The sequence below is a fragment of the Megalobrama amblycephala genome, linkage group LG1 (assembly GCF_018812025.1).
Source record: "Megalobrama amblycephala isolate DHTTF-2021 linkage group LG1, ASM1881202v1, whole genome shotgun sequence".
NCBI lineage: Eukaryota > Metazoa > Chordata > Actinopteri > Cypriniformes > Xenocyprididae > Megalobrama > Megalobrama amblycephala.
In genome coordinates, this window is record NC_063044.1 from 16,354,768 (window position 1) to 16,377,549 (window position 22,782).

At 37.9% G+C, this 22,782-nt stretch overlaps 1 protein-coding gene across 1 annotated transcript; it reads left to right on the plus strand.

Moving 5' to 3' along the window:
* The first annotated feature begins 12,700 nt into the window (after positions 1-12,700).
* LOC125279553 (interferon-induced very large GTPase 1-like) lies at positions 12,701-20,956 on the plus strand. Its single transcript, XM_048209764.1, has 2 exons — positions 12,701-12,742; positions 15,639-20,956. The coding sequence occupies exons 1-2, from the start codon at positions 12,701-12,703 to the stop codon at positions 20,430-20,432; spliced, it is 4,836 nt and encodes a 1,611-aa protein (XP_048065721.1). The 3' UTR covers positions 20,433-20,956.
* The last annotated feature ends 1,826 nt before the right edge of the window (positions 20,957-22,782 follow it).

Here is a 22,782-nt window from a genome sequence, read left to right on the forward strand (position 1 = left end):
AGAACTAAACAAAGATTTAATTACTACAGTAGTAATTTCTCGATAGAAATGATATCAAAATTGAAATATGTTGATCAAAATCTTACATTTATACACAAACTGAGCAGCAAACGCAACTTTCGGACGCCATCTTTATTTTTCTAGCTCAACTGTCACAGAATGGAAAGCACAGGATTGTGGGATATCAAAGGCAGCTAAGGATACATCTATGCTTCCTTCAAAAATCGATCAGATGAAGGTATCTCATGAGAGAGGAAGTGAAGCTAACATTGGATTCGGACGTGCCTTGATGCCTTACTACCTTGAAATGTGTCCTCGGAAGGCAGCATTTTCCAGTTGTCGGACGCAGCCCCTCTATTTGGCGCGTCTCTGACCGATGACGTCACAGCTCGTCATTTCAGTTTCAGCGTCGAGTCTTCTGAGGAGAGTCGAGCAGTTCATTGTATTTCTCATATTTACACGATCATCAAACACACTTTATACAGTTTGATCAAGCGACAGGCTCACTTCTGTGTTGTTTTCATCGAGCACAGCGATACTTGTGTGTCTTTTCTGTCGTCTTCCTGCTGAAATAAGCATTTAGTGCAGCATGTGAGGAAAATATGATGAATTCATTCAGACCTGGGGTGAGTTTCCCGAAAGCATCGTTGGTGAACCATGGTCGTAAGTCCCACTGAACTCTATTGGTAACGACGGAACTTGCGACCATAGTTCGCTTTGGGAAACGCACCTCTGAGCGATTTTGTGTTCGTTTGTGTGATTGTTTCGATGTTGTGAGAAATAATTGTCTTTCAATAGATCAGTTTTATAGTCTTATCTCATATATCCTGACTCAAATAATCAGTTTCTAACAGCAAACACTCAGAATAAAGTGAGGTGATCTGATTGTCTTGTTGAATGAGTGTTGATAGTCTGAGGATCATCAATATTAACAGAGAAACTGCTGAAAACACTCTTTATTTCTAGGGTCTCCAATCCTGCTCCAGGAAGGCCACCGTCTCGAGAGTTTAGTTCCAACCCTAATTAAACACACCTGAACCAGCTAATCAAGTTCTTACTATAGGCAAGAAAATTCCAAGCAGGTGTGTTGAGGCAAGTTAGAGATAAACTCTGCAGGACAGTGGCCCTCCAGGAGACTTGGGTAAAGTTGGTTTTATATTCGCACATTCGGACTTCTGATAAATTCAGACTTTCCAATAAATGTGCAATAAATTAATGTTTGCGAATTTTAAGCAGCGACATGATATTGACAACCAACGATTGTCAACTTACAACATTTTTCACAGTCGATCAAAATAGGCAAGTATTGTTTTAATGGCATATTTACTTGTGAATGTCCACTGAATGTCCAATGTAGTGTGATTAACAAGGCTATTGAATACGGATGTCCGAATGTGCCAATATAAAACCAACTTTACCCAAGTCGAAAACGGCAATAAAAACAAACTGATGCAGCCTGGACCACTTAACATAATAAACATGCTCCAGCCAATAACAGACAAGCAGCGTCAATACGCAAGCTACTTACATTTTAAATGCGCGTTCATGACTGTTTCAGGAAGCACGGAGGGGAGGGCCAGGAGGAGGAGGAGGGAGGGTCTAGCTAGCCTCTGTTTTGTTTGACAACACTTCGAACGTCAACAGGAAGTTACTCCGCTCAGGATCGCTTAGAGAGCCTTTAATTGTCATTTTAAATCTTTATACTTTGCCACTTTCCTTCAAACCACTAGATTTCACTCATTTGTCAGCAAGAAGAATTTAATCATTTAAAATATACTTAAATTGAGTGTGATCTCTTATTAAGTAGAGGTCTGACGCATAGCCGGAGAAGTGCGTTAGCATTAGCAAACCAAGCTCACAAGACGATAGAATTATTCCTCTCCTGCGGCATACAGAGCTGAAGTGTGGACTCATTTTGGCTTCAACTATAAAGAACCCACTAAGGAGATCAACAAGGGTCAGTTGTTTGCAAAATAGACTGTTATATAATCCAAAACTCATTGAATCTGGCGATGCAGTAACAAAATAAAAAAACAAAAAATGACAGCGGTGACAGCATAAAGAAAGCATCTGATCATAGCGATGTGGATATGTTTGCACCAGCTCTGTTCAGCACTTCAGAGAAGGCAAAGGTGCCCTAGAACTTTTTTTAAAGATGTAATATAAGTCTAAGGTGTCCCCTGAATGTGTCCTCTGAATGTGTTTGAGCTCAAAATACCCCATAGATTTTTTTTAATTCATTTTTTTAACTGCCTATTTTGGGGCATCATTATAAATGAGCCGATTCAGGGCTACTGGCCCTTTAATTCTCGTGCTCCACGCCCACAGAGCTCGCGCTTGCCTTGAACAGTGCATAAACAAAGTTTACACAGCTAATGTAACCCTCAAATGGATCTTTACAAAGTGTTCATCATGCATGCGTCGGATTATGTGAGTATTGCATACTGTTATATTGTTTACATTTGATTCTGAATGAGTTTGATAGTGCTCCGTGGCTAATGGCTAATGCTACACTGTTGGAGAGATTTATAAAGAATGAAGTTGTGTTTATGAATTATACAGACTGCAAGTGTTTAAAAATGAAAATAGCGACGGCTCTTTTCTCCGTGAATACAGTAAGAAATTATGGTAACTTTAACCACATTTAACAGTACATTAGCAACATGCTAACGAAACATTTAGAAAGACAGTTTACTTGCTATTTTTTGCTGTTGTTATTGCTTGCTTACCTAGTCTGATGATTCAGCTGTGCACAGATCCAGACGTTAATACTGGCTGCCCTTGTGTAATGCCTTTCATAATGTTGGGAACATGGGCTGGCATATGCAAATATTGGGGGCGTACACCCGACTGTTACGTAACAGTCGGTGTTATGTTGAGATTCGCCTGTTCTTCGGAGGTCTTTTAAACAAATTAGATTTATATAAGAAGGAGGAAACAATGGAGTTTGAGACTCACTGTATGTCATTTCCATGTACTGAACTCTTGTTATTCAACTATGCCAAGATAAATTCTATTTTTCATTCGAGGGCATCTTTAAATAGCACTATACATCAGACTGCTTTAAAGCAAGCAGCTTTACAGTATTAAATAAAAAAACAAACAGACATTCAGTCATGAAATGGACTATGCACTAGTTGTTAAATAGTTTAGAAATTAAAACTGCTATACTATGAACCTTTAAAACATACACCTAAACAATCCTGCAGTCACTTTACTTTTTTCCCTTAGATTGCACAAAATAGTGATTAGTTATATAAATGCAAATTGTACTGTATTGATTAAATAAAATAAAGTTGTAAGGTTTTATGCAAATGGTGGTGTGTTCTTTATGACCGTTTTTTCTAAAATTAAATTTTTCTAAAAAAAAAAAAAAAAAAAAGAAAAAAAACAAGAAATATCGCACTATATCGCCTTTCTTACAGTATCGCAATTTATCACAATATATCGAATCCAGTGCTTCCCACACATAGACTTTACTTGGGCAGGCCGCCCACGTTTAATAACGGCTGCCCAAGTATATTTAGAGACACGTTTTTGCTTTTATTATTTTTATCCTCTTATACTTTTATATCCGCGCAAGATAACGAAACCATCCGCGATCGATAAACTAGTCGTTTCATACCTGCTCGTTATGTGTGCGTCAGAACTGTTTACTCCCACTGACATTCCCACAGGCGCTGCACTTTGCAAAGTCACAAGGCGGCGCTGTTGCGCTTTCTACAAGCTCGCGCAACAGCGCTTCAGACTGCTTCAAAGTGATTCTCAATCAATGAAAAGTGCAGATTTATGCCAAGCGATTGCTAAAGAACTCAAGTTGATGAATTATTACAAAGTCTTCTTTATGGCCTGTAGGATTATTACTGAAAGAAGCACATTAAATGACACATTAAAAGATCAAAAAGAATCAACTCATTCCCTCACCAAGACCTACATGAATCACAGTATTGCTGAAAGATCCTGTTCTCCAATTGCCACCATTTGGAGACCATTTACTGAAGGGACAGATCAAAAAGACTATCTCTCACTTTGTTGACGAAGGAACAGGTGGATCAACAAAGTCCAAGATACAAGGCGTAAATTCCCGCAGGAAAACTTAGACCTGCGACACATCTCGAGGTGAAGATCAAAGCAGGGCACCATGGGAATCACCCACAAGAAACCTTCCCTTTGCCCAGCTTTGCATTTCAAAAGACATTCCAAAGTTCAACAGAGACAATTTAGAAAAATACTGCTAAAGATATGAACTTATCACCAAAAAGCAGTCTCTAATATGTCATACGTATTAAGTATGTTTTTGTGTTGTTCGTGGAACGTATGTAATTCTTTCTGTGTGTTTTAAATATTGATTACTGGTAAATTTGAAGAAAATCTACCTCAATTACAGAAAGTGTGTACTGTTTGGTATGGTTGTGATGGATGAATGCTTTCCAGTATTTTGGTGCAAAATTGATTTATGTCAGATGTATGACTTTTGAACCAGCAAAATTAACTTCTCTAAGTTCTGACCAAAATCCCTAAGTTTGAGAACAAAGGACTGTAAGGACAGTATGCTAATTGTATACAAAGACAGGAGAACTGGGCGTTGGACCCCGCCCAAAGCAGGACCTTGATTGGCTAAAACAATAGGAAAGGCGGAACCAACAAACCGTTCAAAACTCAATACCGCGCATTGTGAAATGGCTTTTGCTTTTTGCTTTCGGCTTTTGCACTTCGTCTTGGCATTCGCTGAGGCGGCGGACCAAACATCGTCCTGCCTGCAAGCCAAACCATTTCAAGACTCACTCAAACCCCTGCAAGAACCTTCGACTCACCAAAAGTCCTTTGTTTCCAACAACTCCTTGAGACGCAGAGAGACACCCACACAACAACGCGTAAACCCTGCGGCTATTCAACGAAGACTCCATTTTCTGCAAAGCCAACTATTTCCCCACGGACGTCGTCCTTCAGAAGCCACGCCGCTTCCTTCCACTCTGTCACGAAGGGAACACGCGCTTAAAGCAGCGGCCAAGCAAGTAACACAAGGACTCGTAATTGTGCTGAGCTGGTGCAATTTTATTAAGCAAATGAAACTATTGTTGAATTGCTAGTGTATTAATTCTCTCAGGTTACGATCAAAGAAACTTAAAAGCTAAACAATTGGGGAATCCATTCACCTCCGAACAATAACCTCACCATTTCCCTGTAACTGAATGAATGTGTGTGTGTGTGTGTGTGTATTCCCTACGTTATGGGAACCAAATGTCTGACTTAAAGCGTAGCTACATCAAAACCAGCTCCTGTACTGTCAAACTTTTTGACTTTAAGTTGTAGGTGGACAATTGTCCAATTTTTAGATCTTGGTTTTAATGCATTCTTGGTTCTTGAAAAGATTGACTATAAAATACAATGTCCATACCTCAAAATATAAAGTTGGATATTCCAATCCATTTATTGTATCTTTCTTTGCTCAAAATTCAAACCGCAACAAACAATAAAGAAGTCCATCAAGCTCAAAAAGTTTGTTTAACCTTCTTCACGTTTTGACAACAAAAAACATCATGAAAGAAAATACAACATGAAAGAAAAACTACACAAACTGAAACAAATAGCTCCTATATCTGGTTTTAAAAGGATAGTTCACCCAAAAATGAAAATTCTGTCATTATTTACTCAACCTTAGGTTTGTTCCAAACCTGTATATATATATTTTTTGTACTGCTGAATGCAAAGGAAGATATTTTGAAGAAAGGTTGCTTTTGGCCACCATTGACTTCCATAGTAGTACCTGGTTACAAACTTTTTTCTAAATATCTTCCTTTGTTTTCAACAGAACACAGAAATGTATAAGTGTTTTGGAAGTGTTTTGTGATGGGTTTTGTGCTCTTGAAATGATCTTTGATGGTTGATCTCATGCACTGTACAACATCAGGAAGATCAGGCCCTTCCTAACTGAGCATGATGTTCATGTCACACCTCTCTTAGTCGCTGCTCGCATCAAATTCAAGACATTGATGCTTGTGTACAGAACAGCCACGGGCTCCGCACCCTCCCACCCCCACTTCCTCTTACAAACCTACATCCTGTAGTCAGAGAATAAAAACAAAATTAAAACATTCTAAGCTTGACAGAATATATAAAAATATAAATAATATTTATGTAAATTTACACAACTGTTTGCATCAGTCCTTTTGAGTTATAAAAACTTGTAAAGAAATTAATTTGAGCCAAAGGAATTAGCTTGTAAAATGAATGAACAAAGATATTACTTGTCACTGGCATTAGTGCAGTCATTGCTCATAAAGTGCAGCCAGTGTTTCAACATATAGACCAGAGTTTGAGTCTCAGCTTGACTGTCAATCCTGTTTCCCTTTCCTGTTTGATATACAGTCTTGCCTAATAAAGGCACAAAAAGGCCAAAAAAATAACTTAAAAAAAAATCACTCTTAAAACTTTCACTTAAAAAAAAAAAAAAAAAAAAAATCCTTTCTAGTCTGTACTTAACTGCTTTTCAAGGTAAATGTATCTTATTGTGGATTGATTGATGAGCACGAGGTCTTTAGCAATCATTTTGTGTTCTCTCAGGTCCTGTTAAAGTTGTCATAAGGCAAGGTTCACACTTATCTTGTGAAGAACAGGTTTGTGTGCCTTCTTTTAAGGGCAATTTTCAATTGCATCTTCTTAATTTAGTGTAAATCGGACCACATTTGCAACTGTGTGTTTGCCATAGTATTGATTTGCTCCCAAAGATGCTTTAACCCTTTATACTATATATTTTACAGATTTGGTCAGCCAGAGATGTACAGACATTATGAAATAATCTGTACATCTCTGTGTGACAAGATATTTCCTATACAAAATAAATAGGCTAACGGTTCTCTACAAAAAGGAAATGTGTCATCGCAGAAAACACTTTCACTTTCTGACATGACTGCCAGGAACCGTTGTTCCTATAAGTATAAAGGGGTCTGAAGAGAACGTTCAGAACCTCTGGAGTTGGACAGATGATACCCACACAGAGACATCAACACTCAGGTTTGACTTTAATTGCTTAATTTGATCGATTTAGCAATTATCAGAGTTTGGGCCGCAGTACCACTACAACATAAAGGAGGTTTCACACGGGACGCGGAAAGCAGAAGTGTTTATTATCAGAAAGACATGGAAAGCGCAAATCACAGGCTTATTTGGTGGAGGACGTGTGCAATATTATAAATATTTATTGTTTGAGTACACATTTCGCACTGTGGTGGTTCTAAATATTATTATATGGCGTAGCCCTATCACTCCCGGGAAAGATCCAGCTTTCACACGTGCTGATAAAAGCATTTGTTACATATTGCGTGACTGATAACTAAATTGTAATTTATCACACTTGTTACTTTGTATTTAAAGCTGCGCATCTTACGTTACTTAAGCTATGCAACATCGTGTCACTTGGCAGACAGCGCTCTCTCTCTCTCTCTCTCTTGCACACACAAAGAGAAAGAGAGAATCCATGTATACAGTACCAGTAACAGTTGTAAAAATCTTAAGTGGAATATTTAAATTTGCTCTTTTGTTTTTAAAAACCCAACAATTACTAGTTTTGTTTAAAGCAACCTCTGCTCCCACCTGTCAATCAACCCCCTTCTAAAAAAAGTGGTTAAAATGTGATTTAAATGAGTGTATAGCCTAAATAATTGCAACAATTAAGAATATTATAATATGAAAGATAATATAATATGCCTAAAAGAGATTGTATTGACACTTCAACTTTACGAGAATCACTCGCGTGCACGAAAGCGAGAGTGCAACAGCAGAATGGTTGAAGGAGAGAGAAAGAGAGAGAAGAAGTGGAGTGAAATAGCTTGAAATAGCTTGTTAATAAATTTTTTATTTTGAAACCTTAAAAAGAAAAGAAATAACACTTACCTGGTCGGGGACCAAAAGGAAACACATCGGAGTTAAAATAATAATAATAATAATAATAATAATAATAATAATAATAAAGATTTTGGTTACAGATTAGAGTATACTGAACCAAAATTTTTCTGTGGTGCGGACGTGCATGACGCGGGGAGTAAAGATGGCGATCAAGCCAGACTGTGCTTTCATCTTCATTTCGACGTTTCATCTGCGAGGGAACCTGTTGCACACAGTGGATTGACTGTAACTTCTTACTAACCGGCCCATTTTCAAAGTTGGCCAGAAATTATATGTCCAAAACCAGCCCACAACACTCTTTTTACTTATATTTCAACAAGAATATACAGTTAAATAACAAATGACACACAGAAGTTCATACGCAAACATTTTGAAATCGAAATTTTGAATAGGCACATGAAAAACGCACCACAAATTAAAAAGTCAAATGTCAAATTGAAATGAATATCATACAGCAGTATGGATTATACTTCTATGAATTATTACACCACTGTATAAAAATGATCTTGTCACGACTTTTCTTTTAATTAATATTTGGACGGGGGATTGATTAACAGGTTGAACGGGAGTTTTGTTTAACCAAATTGGGCAAGCATGCACCATATTTAGAACTTATGTTATATTAAACTTATGATCTCCAATATTGTTTTGAGGCTTTTTGTATTAGATCATGGTGTGAAAAGCAACTAATGAATAATTTGACTTTACTGAGGTGTTATCAGTCATGCGAACCCGTGTTTTCTTTCATTTAAAGTCATTTTTAATTGTTGAAAATATTTATCTTTATTATGTTATATTTAAATGATACACAAATCTACAAACACAAAATAGAGTGGCATTATATACATGGGAAATTACATAATGAATAAAAACAAAAGACGTTTTAAACTCAACTAACTCCGTCAGAGTGATGGATATCCTAATAATTAACTAGTGCAACTTCTGCATCAGTGTTTCATGTAAATGTATAATAATGGATTACAATACAAAAATAATGTGGGTAGTGTCATTTGAGATAAAATACAAAATGCATATCCAGTAGGCTATTTCAAAATTGCACCCAGCTTTGAGGCTGCCTGTCCTGTGAAAACAGGGGGTGCTACATCACCCCCAGCACCCCCATTTCCCGCGCTTATGGCTGTAAGTTTCGATTATGTCATGAAAGTTTAATCACACATGCGTTTGATGACCTATTAAATTATATGCAACACATATTACATCTTTGCTTCATTGATATATATTAGCCTATATTAATGGTTAATTAAGAGTTAGCAGATAAATTGATGTCTATGTCTGTAAATGTAAAAGATTAATGTAAATGCAATGCAAATTTTTGTTCAGTTACATTTATTGATTTTTATCATTTAATAAATTGTTTGTAATAGACGGTCCCACTTTATATTAAGTGGCCTTAACTACTATGTACTTACATTTAAATTAATCATTTGATACAATGCACTTATTGTGTACATACATGTTTTTACATTGTAGTTATATTTTAAAAACACCTGCAGGTAATTACATCTGTAATTAATTTCTGTAATTACATTTATAATTACACTGTTGACCCATCCTTTAACCCTTACCCCTACCCTTAAACCTACCCATACCACCAGCGCTTTCCCTATCCTTACCCGTATCCCACCTCAAAAGCAGCAAAAGTGTTTTGCAATTCAATATGAACCCAATAAGTACATTGTACTTATTTTTTGATGTAAGTACATAGTAGTTAAGGCCACTTAATATAAAGTGGGACCAAGTAAAATAAATAAGTCAAACTTCAGGATATGTTACAGCACTAAATAATCTGTAGATTGATCATTATTGTGGCACAAGAAACGAGAAACACAACTTGTAATTAGAAAAAAAAAGTACTGCTTCAGCAATTTATTTACCGTATTCGAAAACGTTTTTCCTGACCTAACCGTGGTAAACGATGACAAAATCACATGATATTTGGCAGCTCCGTCAAGGGTTGCGTGCTGAATGTGCTGTCATAACTTGAAATGCAAATGTTGTCAGGGCTCTGAAAAAATCACTGTTACTTTCATCCCGCGTTACTTTCGTCCCGGTTCTCCCCTACGTTACCTCAGATGGATGAATGGTGGGATTCTGCTAAAATATAACATATATATAAGACAATACAACATTTACTGTAGGATCATACAATTTACTGATGACTTAATTTAAAAAACTGTTCTATTGCGCTTCTGATTTGGCAGTGAAATTCGCCGATTTTGGGTGCGTAAGATGTGAAGGATTCTATGGTCCAGTTAGTATTTTCACCTCATAATGGCGGCCGCGCTACTGGAGCGCCATCTAGTGACTGTTACCCAAAAAGTATCAAAGTGTCGCCTCTTGGGTTCTGAGCTCTTTGGTAGACCCTGAGACGAGTGAGGGAGAGGAGGCGCCCACACGGGTGTGTGTCACTTTGTCGTTGGAGAGAAGAAAGCAAGAATGCACGGCTGACGTTACTGCCTGTGCGGCGCCGCTGGATCGGCTCGGAATTGGAAAGAAGTGAGACTGTCCTGCTGAACTCGGTCGAGACCAACTAGAACTTTTGGCGAGACCAATGACCAAGTCTGAGACAAGTCTAAATGCAAATATCAACGAGTCTGAGAAAACAGAAAAACATCTCGAGTCCGGACTCGAGTACTATAGTATTAGTATGATTTTACCCCAAAATCCAAAATTTTGACACAAAATGATAACTGCAAAACATGTTTCTTTGCGTGGAGTCCAGCTGTTTCTGTGAATTGCAGCGACCTATTTGCTTCACTTTTCTGTAGCTTTCAGCAGTCTTTAAAAATATACCTCAGATTTTGTGTCAAATCTAGTCAGTCGCAAAACTCTTTCCCGTTTTGGATGTTTTGTGTGTTTTTCACTGCATTCACGCTGAAAACCAATGCTGCCGCTCAGTCTTTATGCCACTCAAAATAGCCGTCAAAACACAGCCCGGCAGTCTAGGCTAAACGAGGCAAAATTGGGGCTGTCAGTGAAAATCTAATAGACGTCTAACCATAACCCAACAATAGACTAGTCATCAAATATACAGCTAATGAATGACTACATCTATACATGTGATAGACAACAAAACAATGGCTAAAGGATTCTTTTCACTTAAATATAACAGTGTTACATGTATGTTTATTTATGTATTTGCCTGCCCTCTAGGGGCAGGGAAAGCGTGATTTACATTTGTCCTATTTAGCAGATTCCTTACACCTGTGGACTATTGTCCTGTGCTTAAAGGAAGCCAAGTTGCCACACTTCAGTGGCGGAACTTGAGAGGCCATCCCGAGATGGAGCTGCGCTCTCTTTTGTGTTTAGCCCTTTATTTTCCTGTCTAATTTCCCCTACTCATTATTATATTTTGTCTTATTTCATTCCCCTATTTGACCGAGCTGTTGTGTCATCCCTCTCTTGTGTTATGGCAGTGGCTGTAACAAACAGGTTCTCATAAATGACAATCCGTCCAAACAAATTAAATATAAAGTTTTTATTTAAAAAAAAAAAAGAACTCAAGATAATACAAAAAGATAAATAATAATGAAAATTAAATTTTACAAATACAATAAAAAATAAACATTTTAAAAAATGGAACATTTTACAACTTAACATAATAAATATATAAAACATTGACAAAAAAGTTAAATTAATTTTTTTTTTTATAAAACAACCTGATTAATTGTCGGTTCCATAAATTCCATATTTTATGTAAAGCACTTTGAATTGCCTTGAAAATTGTTGTTGAAATGTGCTATACAAAATAAACTTGCCTTGCCAAATCAAAAACTCATATTTTCATATCATAATGATCAAGCCGTAAAAATTAGACTATAAATTGCCTCGATTTCACCGGGTTGACTAAAAGCAGACTGCACATCACCTGTCCAATTCAGAGCTAAATCGTGACTACATATAGACCATGTCATGAAATGCCACTTACATCTTGTAGAAATCATTGACATTGTGAACATGATGAGATATCAACCATCTCAAGCACTTCCTGTCCAAAAACTACAATAAATCAGGATTGACTATAGGTGGGCTACAAATAGCCGGTCTGACTACGAGCTAAATTGTGGCTACGCACAGCCTACACAATATAACATGTTAAAGATATGAAACCAAACACCTTGTGATCACTGTTGACTTCACTTACATGATGCAATATCATACAACTCGCAAGTTATTTTGGCAAAAACGACATGTAACCAAAGGAAAGATTATTTTGGCTAAAAGTGGGTTACACATAGCTGGACTATATCGGGTCTATTGTTAACCGAGATGGTGAAATGACGGCTATTGCTTGCTGGGTGACGTCACGTGCATACCCTCTATTGCTGATTTACTTCTACGAAACCATTTTGGACATTTTGCGAGAGAGTGTCCTCTGGCTTCCACTATGAATGAAACATATTACACAAGAGTGAGCGTGCCATGTTTAGATCGCCTCATTTTAGTTAAAAATAAAATGACATGTCATGCATAGACTATCTGTTTCTTTGAATTAAAACAAGATTTAATCACATTGGCCTCTATTTGAACTCTCTGGAACTCTCTGCACGTCCCTGTGACATGCACGGTTTTCAGGTGCATTCACGCGGCCTCGTAATTCCTGTAGTTACATAGTCAAATGTTACAATGAAGAACCTTATTTTGAAATGTTGGCATGCTTTGTAATGCGTGGTGAAATTTACAAATAAAGTGTGGGGAAAAATACATTTTCAAATTACACCTGTTCCCTTTCTGCTTCCTTTAAGATGTTGAACCCATAATCAATAAAGAAAGAATGGAGGACACCACAACATCAAAGACTGGAGAAAAACATGTGGTGAGTTTTATACCATCACATTTTATCAAGGTTTCGAGAGTGAGTCTTGTTCAGTACACACATGTCATGATAATTTAAATGCTGTCTGACGTCCTCTTATTTGAGATTGTGAATGATTGTCCTGACATGGGTAACACTATACATAAAGTTCTTCTGAGAGAAAAAAAAAAAAAGTTTTATCTTTCTTTCTTTTACTTAACATCAGTGTTGGGCAGGAACGCGTTACTAGTTGACAGTAACTAATACTGTAACGCATTACTTTTTAAATAAATTAACTCCGTTACCGTTACCATATGGTGAGTTGGCCGTTACTTTTTTAAATTAATTATTTTTGGCTGAAGTGTAGCCTACAGCCTAACATGTTTACAGCGAGACTAAACTGTGACGAGATTTCTCGTCGAGGCGAAAAGTAGTCTCGTGATGTTGCCATGACAGAGTGTTAGGATGATTAGGAAAGAATATTCCACCGCTACATTTACATTACACCTCCACTGTCGTTTTGCTTTGTATTTAACAAAAAACATTTAATTCAGTTGGATAACGGCGCCGCCGCTCCATATTTACGCGCGATCGCTGAAAGTGAAAGTAAACAAGCGCGCATTCAAACGCGATTTCAATACCCCGCATTTTGAAAGCGGCTCCCTGATGAATACAGATATCTCTCAATATGAAAGCTATTTTAGGCTGGGCAGTGTAGTTGTAACCATCTCTCAGCTCTGTATCAAAGAAAAATTGGTCTTATTTGCACTTTGAATATTGAGAGAGTGTGATTATGGTTGCACTTATTGTAAAGTGTTACCATAAAAATGAATAACAGTTTTCTCTTAATCTTATTAAGCACAAACAATAAGGTTTCATTTGTTAACATTAGTTAATGCACTGTGAACTATCATGAACTAACAATGAATGACTATTTTTATTATTAACTAACATAAACAAAGATTAATAAATACTGTAGCAAATATATTGCTCATTGTTAGTTGATTAATATATTTATGTTAATAAATGAGACCTTATTGTAAAGTGTTAATATTTTCATTTATACTGTTTTCATTTCTATGATCAGTTTGTGAAAAGGAGTTCAGTTAGGAGGTCAAAAGTTGTAGAAGCTCATCAATCATGTACAGTAAGGCCTGAAGAGACTGAAATCATACAGAAGAGAAGTCAGTCAGTTGAGTTAGTGGCAAAACCTTTTACAGTACTTGAGTATTGTTGTCTTTTACTGCATATGATAATTAATACTCAGAAAGTAGAACTGAAATGACATTTATTACAAGATGATTAGTTAAAACATTTCAAATACACCTGCAGAATATTTTTTCTAGTCATGTATTTCACCATCTTGTCTCGTCTCGTGAACTCAATCTCGAGTCTCGTCTTGTCTCGTGAGATACCTGTCTCCTCACACCCCTAGTGGATGCCAACCACTGTAAACACAAAGACGCACTGTGGCCGTGTTTCCGTCGAAGCACTTTCAGAAACGTTATTTAAGCCATTAGTTGACTAATCACATTCATATTAATTTAATTTCTTAAATACTGGAGAGAATAAACCATAATAATGATCGTAATATAGGCTATAGCGCACGCATAAAGCTTGCCATAAAGAACGTGCAAAATTAATGATTATGAATGTAACCAAAACAGCAAGGAGACATTTTAATTGTTTATTAATAAAATAATGTTTTCTGAATCAGTGTCGGCTGCAAAGATGAAGCTGACATTGTTGACTCTCATCATCTGCTCATACTGGACGCACTTAGAGAGGAAATGCACATTTCATTCGGATTAGGCTACATAATCAGAGTAGCCTATTTCTTTTCGTTTTTAGATATTTCAAGCTTTCTATAGATATATTTCTCATGTCTCTGAGGCAAGCAGCCTATACGCTGAGTTTCGGTTCATTTAGCCTATAAGACGCGCTCCAGTTCACGCGCCAGTGATCGCGCCCACGCCTGCCATGATTATAATGTCTGCTATATTTGCTTCTTATTTATTAAATCCAGGCAATTGGTTGATGAAACATTGATTAAAATTAAGATACAATTTTTACAAAACGAAATTCACTTTAAAGAAAGGCTTTCTACAAAACAAAACTTAATGAAGTGGTCAAAACCATGTCTGACCCACTCCATGCCTCCAGATATATTGCGCATCTTATGATGCATCTTACTCATGGTGTTCACTTTTCATAATCAAGTAAATTAATTTAAAACATAACATAGGACTGGACTATTTAAACATAAATATGAAACTACATTTTCTTTATGGCTATACCAACACGTATTGTACAGTACAGAGAAATTTCATAAGCAAGAGCGGATCATGAGTCACGAGTCGGATCAAGAATAATTTATTCTTAGACTTATATTTAATATTGGGGGCATTCAAGTTATTTGACATATTATTATTATTATTTTTTTTTTTTTAAGTAACGCAATAGTTACTTTCCCTGGTAACTAGTTACTTTTATAATGATGTAACTCAGTTATTGTATTATTGATTGAAATAGAAGATGTTTGATTTATGATATGTTTTACAAGGCACATTTGTTCAATGATAACTACAAAGGAAACAAATACATTTAAAACCATAGAAAACGGTCTTCTCAAACTGTACTTCCGGTTAAAGCCCACCCCATGTCCGGTTTTATCAGAATACGGATACAAATCATTTTGATATTGTTACAGATATTAGACTTGCTAACATAACTAAATAAATAAGAATCACTTGAAATTGGAGACTCAAATTGAAATCTAAAACAAGTCAAATTTACAGAAGCATGATATAAGAAATGCACACAGAATACCTTTTATACCTTTTATTTGATTCTGTTGGGCCAATGGGTGGTCCTTACAAAACCTTAGTAAATGTAATGCTGTTCATTTATTCAACAGGGAGAAAACAAGAACATCGAAACAGCAGGAGAGACTGAAAGAAATAAAATAGAGCACCTATTTCACAGACGTCATCTTGAGGACAGGCACCTCAATAAACTGAGAGCTGCAGATGTTCTTAAGGACAGGAACCTCAAACTGAGAGCTGCAGATGTTCTTCAGATAACTGTTCATTCATTACAGTCTCATGAGTCTTGTGCTGAAGAAGAGCTGGTTCACACTTTCATACAAAAACTACTGATGATGAACTACAGAGCAAGATACATTAAAATGAAAGAGAACAATGAACAGAATGACACACAACAAAGAGACAGTGAGTCTTCTGAAGATGAGGGTGATATTTTTGATCATGTTCTTCATAACATCTCTTTGTCAAACACAGAAATCAGTCAGTCTGAGCGAATCCACCCGATGGATGTCCAGATGTCAGTGTTTCATTGTTCTGATGTTTTCCTGAAGCAGCTGATGGTCACTAAACTGTCCCAGTGTCAGTACGCTCTGCCTCTGCTTGTTCCTGATCCATTCACACAACAGATTGAGTTTCCTCTCTGGACATTCAGACAAATCCACAAGAGCTGGAAGATCAGAAACAATGACAATGAGATCATCAGTCAAACCCAGCCGATCTACAAGATACAAACTCCAATGGTGTTTTTCTTCAGGTTTGGCTCTGTGTCTTCATCCAAGTCTCAGCTGATGAACAGTCTGATCAATGAGAAACACAACACGTTCTTCCACAGGAACTGCCCAGGCAGCAGCAGAACCAGAGTCCTGATGGATGGAGTGGTGGAGATCACCTGGTTCTGCCCCTCTAGGAAAAACACGGATAAATTCACTGACTTTGTTGCGTTCTGTAATCTACACGGTGATGCAGGAGACCATGAGAAACAGCTGCAGATCCTCACTGAAATGAGCTCAGTCAATGTTGTTCTTCTAACACGACTGGACAGGAATGACAGACATGCAGCGAAGATCCAGAACATGTACAGGAACAATAAGCCACTCATTTGTCTTTTGACTGAGGATAAATCTACTGTAACTGAGATAAAGAAAGGGAAATTCAAGATTGGTCTGAAAGACAGAAATCAGTCAGATGTATCTGAAGAACTCAGAAGAGCGATAAATATTTGTCTCTCAGAATCATCTTCAGCTTTCAGACTTGAAGATGTGTCCAAACACTCAGACATCAGAGTAGATGAGGAAGATGATGAAGACTGCAGGAGAGGAAGAGAAGCAGCACAGCAGATGATGAGTTTACTGGAGAAGAAAGATCTGAGAGAAATCAAAGAATCAGTTCTGCCTCATCAGGGGAAACTGTGGCATCAGTGGAGTCAGAAGAACAAAGAACTACATCGACCTCGAGGAGAAAACATTGAAATGGAAACTAGTGAGAAAGAAACAGAGATGAAAAAAATCCGTGAACAACAGCATGAACCTGACATCAGTGAGTTTATGAAGCTCTTCATTAAAGAAATGAACTCAGATGCTAAACATGAAAAGATGTTTTTTCTTAATTGGCTCAGAATCCTCCTAGATGAATATACATCAGCTGATCTTTCTGCTCTACATCAAATGTATGATAAAACATGGTCAGCAGTTAAAAATTTGAAACAGAACAACGATAAATCAGAGCATCTCAAAGCGGCACAAACTGAACTTGAGAGATTATCTGAGGATCTTCAAGCTGCAGCGTTTGGTCTGGAGCACATCATGAGGGAGATCGGTCAGATCTATGAATCATGTTCATCTGTGAAGAAGACCAAGAAAGACCTGCAGGTTCACTTCTCTTCTCTCCCAAGTCTTGCAGCAGAGATGATGATCTCTGGATTTCCACTGGAGCTGATGGATGGAGATGCTGCTCATGTTCCTGTGATCTGGATCTCTGCTGTTCTAGATCAACTCATCCAGAAACTGGGAGACCAGAGAGTCTTTGTGCTGTCAGTTTTAGGGATTCAGAGCTCTGGAAAATCCACCATGCTGAATGCCATGTTTGGACTCCAGTTTGCCGTCAGTGCTGGCAGGTGCACCAGAGGAGCTTTCATGCAGCTGGTCAGAGTGTCAGACGAGATGAAAACACAGATGAACTTTGACTATATTCTGGTTGTTGATACTGAAGGTCTTCGTGCTCTAGATCTGACTGGAAGATCAACAAGACATCATGACAATGAATTGGCCACATTTGTTGTTGGTCTTGGAAATCTGACCTTCATTAACATCTTTGGAGAAAACCCATCTGAGATGCAGGACATTCTTCAGATTGTTGTTCAGGCCTTCATGAGGATGAAGAAGGTCAGACTGAATCCCAGCTGTGTGTTTGTGCATCAGAACGTCTCAGACGTCACAGCTGGAGAGAAAAACATGGAGGGAAGGAGACGACTGCAGCAGACACTGGATCAGATGACAAAACTCGCTGCTAAAGAGGAAGATGGTGATGCTGAATGTTTCAGTGATGTCATTAGATTTGATGTTGATAAAGATGTGAAGTATTTTGCTCATCTCTGGGAGGGAAACCCACCCATGGCTCCACCAAACCCAAACTACTGTGAGAATATTCAAGAACTGAAGGAGACTATTATGTCTCATGCCTTAAAATCACATGGAATGATGCTGAAAGACTTAAAAGATCGTATTAAAGATCTCTGGGAGGGTTTACTGAATGAACGATTCGTCTTCAGCTTCAGAAATTCTCTGGAGATTTCAGCCTACAGGAAACTGGAGACCAAATACAGCAAGTGGTCCTGGAGTCTCCGCAGTGCCATGATGGAAACTGAGAACAAACTTCACAACCAAATAGAAAATGAAGTGATTCATGAGGTTGAGGAAACTGATCTTCGAAGAGAACTGAAGAAGACAAGTGAAGAAGTGGAAAAATCAGTGTCAGAATTCTTTGAGAAAGACAAAGATAAAGATATACTGATTCAGTGGAAAACATCATTTGAAATCAAAATCAAAGAGCTTCAGGAAAACATTACAAGAGAAACAAAGAGGAAATTAAATGAGGTTCTTCAGCAGCAAGACCTGAAGAAAAAGATAGATGCTCAGAGGACACATCATGAAAACACTCTCTTTGAAAAGAGCAAAGAACTCGCCTTAAAACTCAGAGACAAAACAAATGATGAAGAAACACTGAAGAAAGAGTTTGATTTGTTCTGGGAACAGAGTGTGAAGAAGATCATCAGAGACACTCCTGCGATCAGAGACATTGATGTAATGAGAGATGTGAGAGAGATCCTCTGTGACCTCTATGGAAGTGTTCCTGTAGATCACTGGAGGGAGAGCAGGGATATTTTCACTGTGATGAGATATTCAGATTATGTAAAACTAAAGCAATCCAGTGGAATTTCAAGATGCATAAAAAATGCTTACAAAGAGAAGTTTGGTTATATTCTATATCAAGATGATGAAGCTCAAATCAGATCATTAGTCACAGATGTTGCTCAGCAGACAGACAGAATGATTCAGTCATTTAACATTTCAAAGATGGGCTACAACATCAGCTACATTCAACAACTTTCAGAATACATCAAGAGGAAAGTAACAGAACATGAGGAAGGACGAGTGACATATGTGTTCAAGAATGAATTCTTCATGGATTTGGTTCTTTCCATCTGTAAGAGAGCAAACAAGAAGATCACTGACCAACACAGACTGTTCAGAGAAGCCAATGATCCTGAAATATATGTTGAGAACAAAAGGGGAGATTACTATAGTATTTTCCAGAAATACTGTCATGGTGCAACATCAGCTGTCATTTTTGGTGAGATCATCTGTCAGAAACTGAAAGAGTCCATTGAGCAGAGCGTCTACAAGAAGACTGCCAGAGATCTGACAGATGAAATGAGATCAAACTGTGAATCACTGAATGGAAACAGATCAAATCTGGAGAAACACATCCTGAAGACACTGGCAGAAGTGGAGGATTTTGTCAAATACATGAACTACATTCATAATCCCAGAGATCACTTCAAGAGTTTCATCAGAGATGAAGTCAGTCGGTACATCTCTGATAAGTTCAGTGTCAGTGTTTTACCCAAGATGAAGGAGAACATTGAACTCCTGCAGCAGAAGATCATGAAAGCAGCACATGAATCTACTGAACATGTTCAAGAAAACAGAGGAAATGTTGGTTTGTGGTTGAAGAGTTTCACACAGCAGATCTCAGATGAGCTGATCTTCTCTGAAAAAGACCTCAGTGGAGTCAAACATGATGGTGTTGATGATTTCGACCTTCTAGAAGATGTGATGAGACAAGAACTTACTGATATAATATCTGAGATTAGCAGTAGATTCAATACTGAGACATTTCCAAAAAAGCTTGACCGCAAATTCAGACCAGATGAGCTTCTGTTTGGTCACTTCACTCAGTGTTGTTGGGTTCAGTGTCCGCTCTGTGGAGTCATCTGCACCAACACCATAGAAAACCATGATGAAGATCACAGTGCTTCTTTCCACACAGTGAGATGTATAAGAGGTGCTTTGTACAAGGATACAACAAACTTGTCTGTTTGGATCTGCACATCATCTGTAGCAAACAACGATCGATCTTTTTATCACAGTGACTCAGATAAGTGGTTCCCTTATAGAGACTACAGAAGTGCAGGAGGAGTTTATGCGAAGTGGAGCATCACTCCTGATCTCTCTGAACTGTCCTACTGGAAGTGGTTTGTGTGCAGATTCCAGAAAGATCTGGAAAAATACTACAATAAAACATTTGAGGGGAGGGGTGAGATACCAGATCAATGGAGAAAATACAGAAAACATGAAGCTATTGAGAGTTTGGATCAATACATGTAATGGAGCAGATGAAGACTGAGACTCTTGCGTCTCCTCTCATATTCAGATCTCAGTCAGAAATGAGTTTCTCTGACATTCATCAGTGAATCTGAGCGACACAAATACTGTCAACATCATGAATTTATTGACCTTGTAAATTGTCCTTTCACACTTTGTTACGTCCATGACGTATTGTATGTTGTGTATATGTTCCCGTGTCTCTTCTCTAACAGGATTGGTCCAAGGCTTGATGAGAGACTGTCAATGGTTGGACCAGAGATGAGACCTGGACTATAAATTCCCCAGGATCTCGCTGGAGGGCGCTCTCAGTTTTGCTCTCACTCTTTCTCTGATTGCTACTCTCTTTGCTACTTGCTATGATCATATCTCTGTATCTCTCTCTTTGGTCCTGATTGCTCATGTGTTAGTCCTGTGTGTTAAGCTCTAGTGAAAATGCTGTTAAATCAAGTTACATCCTAACAGAGTGCTGTTAGCCATTGTGAGAGCCTTATGTCCTGAACTTATGTCCACTGTTCATGTTTGTAAACCACGTGTGAATCTGTAGGGGGTGAGTGCCTTATTCGGCCATTACCTTTTTTTCCTGTTTTTGATTAGACAAGGAGTGAGGTTAAATTGTTGTATTTTGGTTTCTTTATTTTGATGCACAGGGAAGTTAGTTTCTTTAATGGGAAGTTAGAGTGTTGTTTGTTTATTGTTTTGGCATTTGCTCACCCCTGATAATTTGCTTCAGTTCTTTTGTTTATTTTTCTTGTTATGATATTGTTGCTACTGCACAAAAAGATTGATCAAAAGATCAACTGAGAAAATAAAAATTAGTACTTAAACAGCCATTCAGTGTCATTTATGTTGCGGTCCTGACCTAGACTGGGGCTGCAACACACTTGTTTAATATTTACTCTTTAATATTTACTTTAATATTTATGAGAAACTTTGATTTGACTTTAGGAATTGAAATGATGAAACCTGAAGATCTCTGTAGCAGATTTTCATTCTCTGACAGTATTTCAGTCTGTCAGAGAGTTAGACATATAACTCTCTTAACTGTCTTAAGAGTTAGAAATTAAGAGACTGAGAGAAATGTGCTGAGTGTCCAACAGGATCTGAACCCAGGTGAAAAAAAGTATACTTGAGTGCATTAAAAAAAATACTTAAATACAAGCAAGTACATTTGTAGTACGTTCTTTATTTTGGTGCAGTGTCGGCACTGTGGTGGGGCATTCGAGGGCCGTACCCCCCCTAGCGGTCATTGATGCCCCTCCTACCACAGGCCATGGCGTGGCCCAAAAAAACCCAAAAAACTTTTAGTTATTCTTTTAATATTATATGTACAAACTGTAACTTAAATTAAATAAAATGAAATCAACGGGGAAAACATTAATTTTGGTTGTTCATGACATGTTACTAGGTTTGGTCATCACAGGTGTGGCAGGGCGGAAGTTCCTTCCGGCCGTCCATGCCCATATTTGGTTGTCAACAAATTAGGGGTAAAGGATAAAAGGGAAATAAAACTTGGGAGGATGTGAAGTGTTTGAGGGAGGAATGAGAATTGACTTACCTGTTGCACCAGCTCCATGCTCTTCTGTGACGCGGTTCGCCATATCTGCCTTGGCTATTGAGAGTGTGAATCGAAGCAGCGCTTTACTCCTAACATTGGCAACAGAGAAATGCCGTGCCGTTTTCCCTGCTGAAGTATGCTGAAACCTTGCGTCCAGATCTTCAGTGACAACGTCGCACGCACGCTGTATTCGCCCTGACTAATGACTAACGGAAGTGATCAAAGCAGCGCTTTACTCCTAACACTTTTGTAACACTGGCGGCAGAGCAACATCGGGCCGATCGGACCGTTACCCGGCAGAAGAGAGCACAGGTATTTCTTCTCCTGACAAGTCCTCCGAACCTCTCAAACTCTCCTGAAGACATCCAAAAACACAAACACACACACACGGTACGGGTGGTTTATAAGGACTATTTTCCCAAATAAGTTCCATTGTGGTTTATGGGGACCCACCTTTCCCTTTGTCATAGATATTAATAAGAAACATTATGGCATGGGGTAAAAATCTGACTGCTCAGAATTCAATTCTAGTGAAACAGTCTGGAAATATGAAGACCTGACATTCTAAAGCACTGTGAGGACAGGGCGGGAGTGGGCGTTTCCTGATTTAATTATGACTTATGAGGACTACCCTGGTTTATCTGGACAGTCACCTACAGTACATCATTAAACATGAGCATCATATTTGTTTAATTTTACCCTTGTGTGTACCACATCACTTAAGTATGTTTCAATACCAGTATATAGAATAACAAAATAAAACAAAGCAAGAAAAATGATCAGCAATTGCTCAAC

Bases quoted from the DNA above. Each gene is read 5' to 3' on its own strand.
- LOC125279553 (XM_048209764.1), top strand. From the start codon at position 12,701: ATGGAGGACACCACAACATCAAAGACTGGAGAAAAACATGTG. The intron at 12,743-15,638 runs GTGAGTTTTATA...TTTATTCAACAG, and splicing joins AGACTGGAGAAAAACATGTG to GGAGAAAACAAGAACATCGA.